This window comes from Branchiostoma floridae, chromosome 19 (genome assembly GCF_000003815.2).
Source record: "Branchiostoma floridae strain S238N-H82 chromosome 19, Bfl_VNyyK, whole genome shotgun sequence".
NCBI lineage: Eukaryota > Metazoa > Chordata > Leptocardii > Amphioxiformes > Branchiostomatidae > Branchiostoma > Branchiostoma floridae.
The window spans coordinates 13698408-13699632 of NC_049997.1; the positions used below are offsets into that span (position 1 = coordinate 13698408).

Below are 1225 nucleotides of genomic sequence, written 5' to 3' on the forward strand. Positions count from 1 at the left end.
AGACTTTTGTAAGTATATTAGTGCATAATCTATACTCTGTATTATAAAAATATTTTCTATCATCATCCAACAGAGATTTCAAGATCTAATGCCTCATAAGCAAAACTCTCCAACCACAGACTGTACATTGGGTTTTAATAATAACAGTGTGCAGAGGAATAGACGTCATATTTCTTGAATGCTTAACATGTACTTTACAGTACATAATCTTACAAGAAGAACAAGTTGAACTCATACATGTTATTTATATCTATAGCCATTTACATATAATTTCTCTTCTTTGGCTGTTGTATTTACACTATCATACTACTGACATATACATGTAGGCTATAATAAGGAAGTGATCAACAACATACAGACATAAATCCTCCACGATATTCAATTTCCTGCATCAGTCTAGCTCAGCCAGTTTCTTGGAAATGCCCTCCTGTTGCTGTTTGTTTTCTGTTTCCATGGCGATGGTCATTGCTAATTGATAGTGAGATCTGGCCTGGTCCAATTTACCCAGTGCCTTGTAGGAAGCACCTATGCAGTTGTGTGCTATTATCTGTTCAGTCTTGTCTCCACTTTCTTTACACATCTTCAGGTGCTTCTGAACCCACTCCAGAGCTGTCTCATACTCCCCCATCTTATAATGTGCTGTTCCCAGTTTGTTGTAAGCCATTCCCTCCTCATGCCTGTCCCCCAACTGCCTGGCTAGTGCAAGAGCCTGTTCATAAAACTGAATGGCTGTATGTGGGGAGTGGAGTTGTTCCCTGTGCATCTCACCCATATAAATGTAAACATGCATCCGTCCATGTTGATCCCCTGTCTGCTGTGCTATCTGCAAGGCTGTGTTGAAGTGGGATGTTGCCAGGTCCAGTTTACCCAGTAGCCTGTATGTATTACCTACATTAACGTGTGCTGTAATCTGTTCTTTCTTGTCTCCATGATCTTGGCTCATCTTCAGGTACTTCTGATGCCACTCCAGAGCTGCCTCATACTCCCCCATCTCATAATGTGCCAGTCCCAGTCTGTTGTAAGCCAGTCCCTCCTCATACCTGTCCCCCAACTGCCCCAGTGGCAAGTGCAAGAGCCTGTTGATAATACTGGATGGCTGTATGTGGGGAGTGGAGTTGCTCCCTGTGCATGTCACCCATCCCCAAGTAAACCTTCATCCGTCCATGTTGATCCCCTGTCTGCTGTGCCATCTGTAAGGCTGTGTTGAAGTGGGATGTTACCAGGT

At 43.2% G+C, this 1225-nt stretch overlaps 1 protein-coding gene across 1 annotated transcript; it reads right to left on the reverse strand.

The window, feature by feature from the left end:
• Nucleotides 1-391: 391 nt before the first annotated feature.
• LOC118406507 (G-protein-signaling modulator 1-like) lies at nt 392-991 on the reverse strand. The gene has a single exon (XM_035806568.1). It carries the CDS (start codon nt 989-991, stop codon nt 392-394), a length of 600 nt encoding a protein of 199 aa, XP_035662461.1.
• Nucleotides 992-1225: the final 234 nt, after the last annotated feature.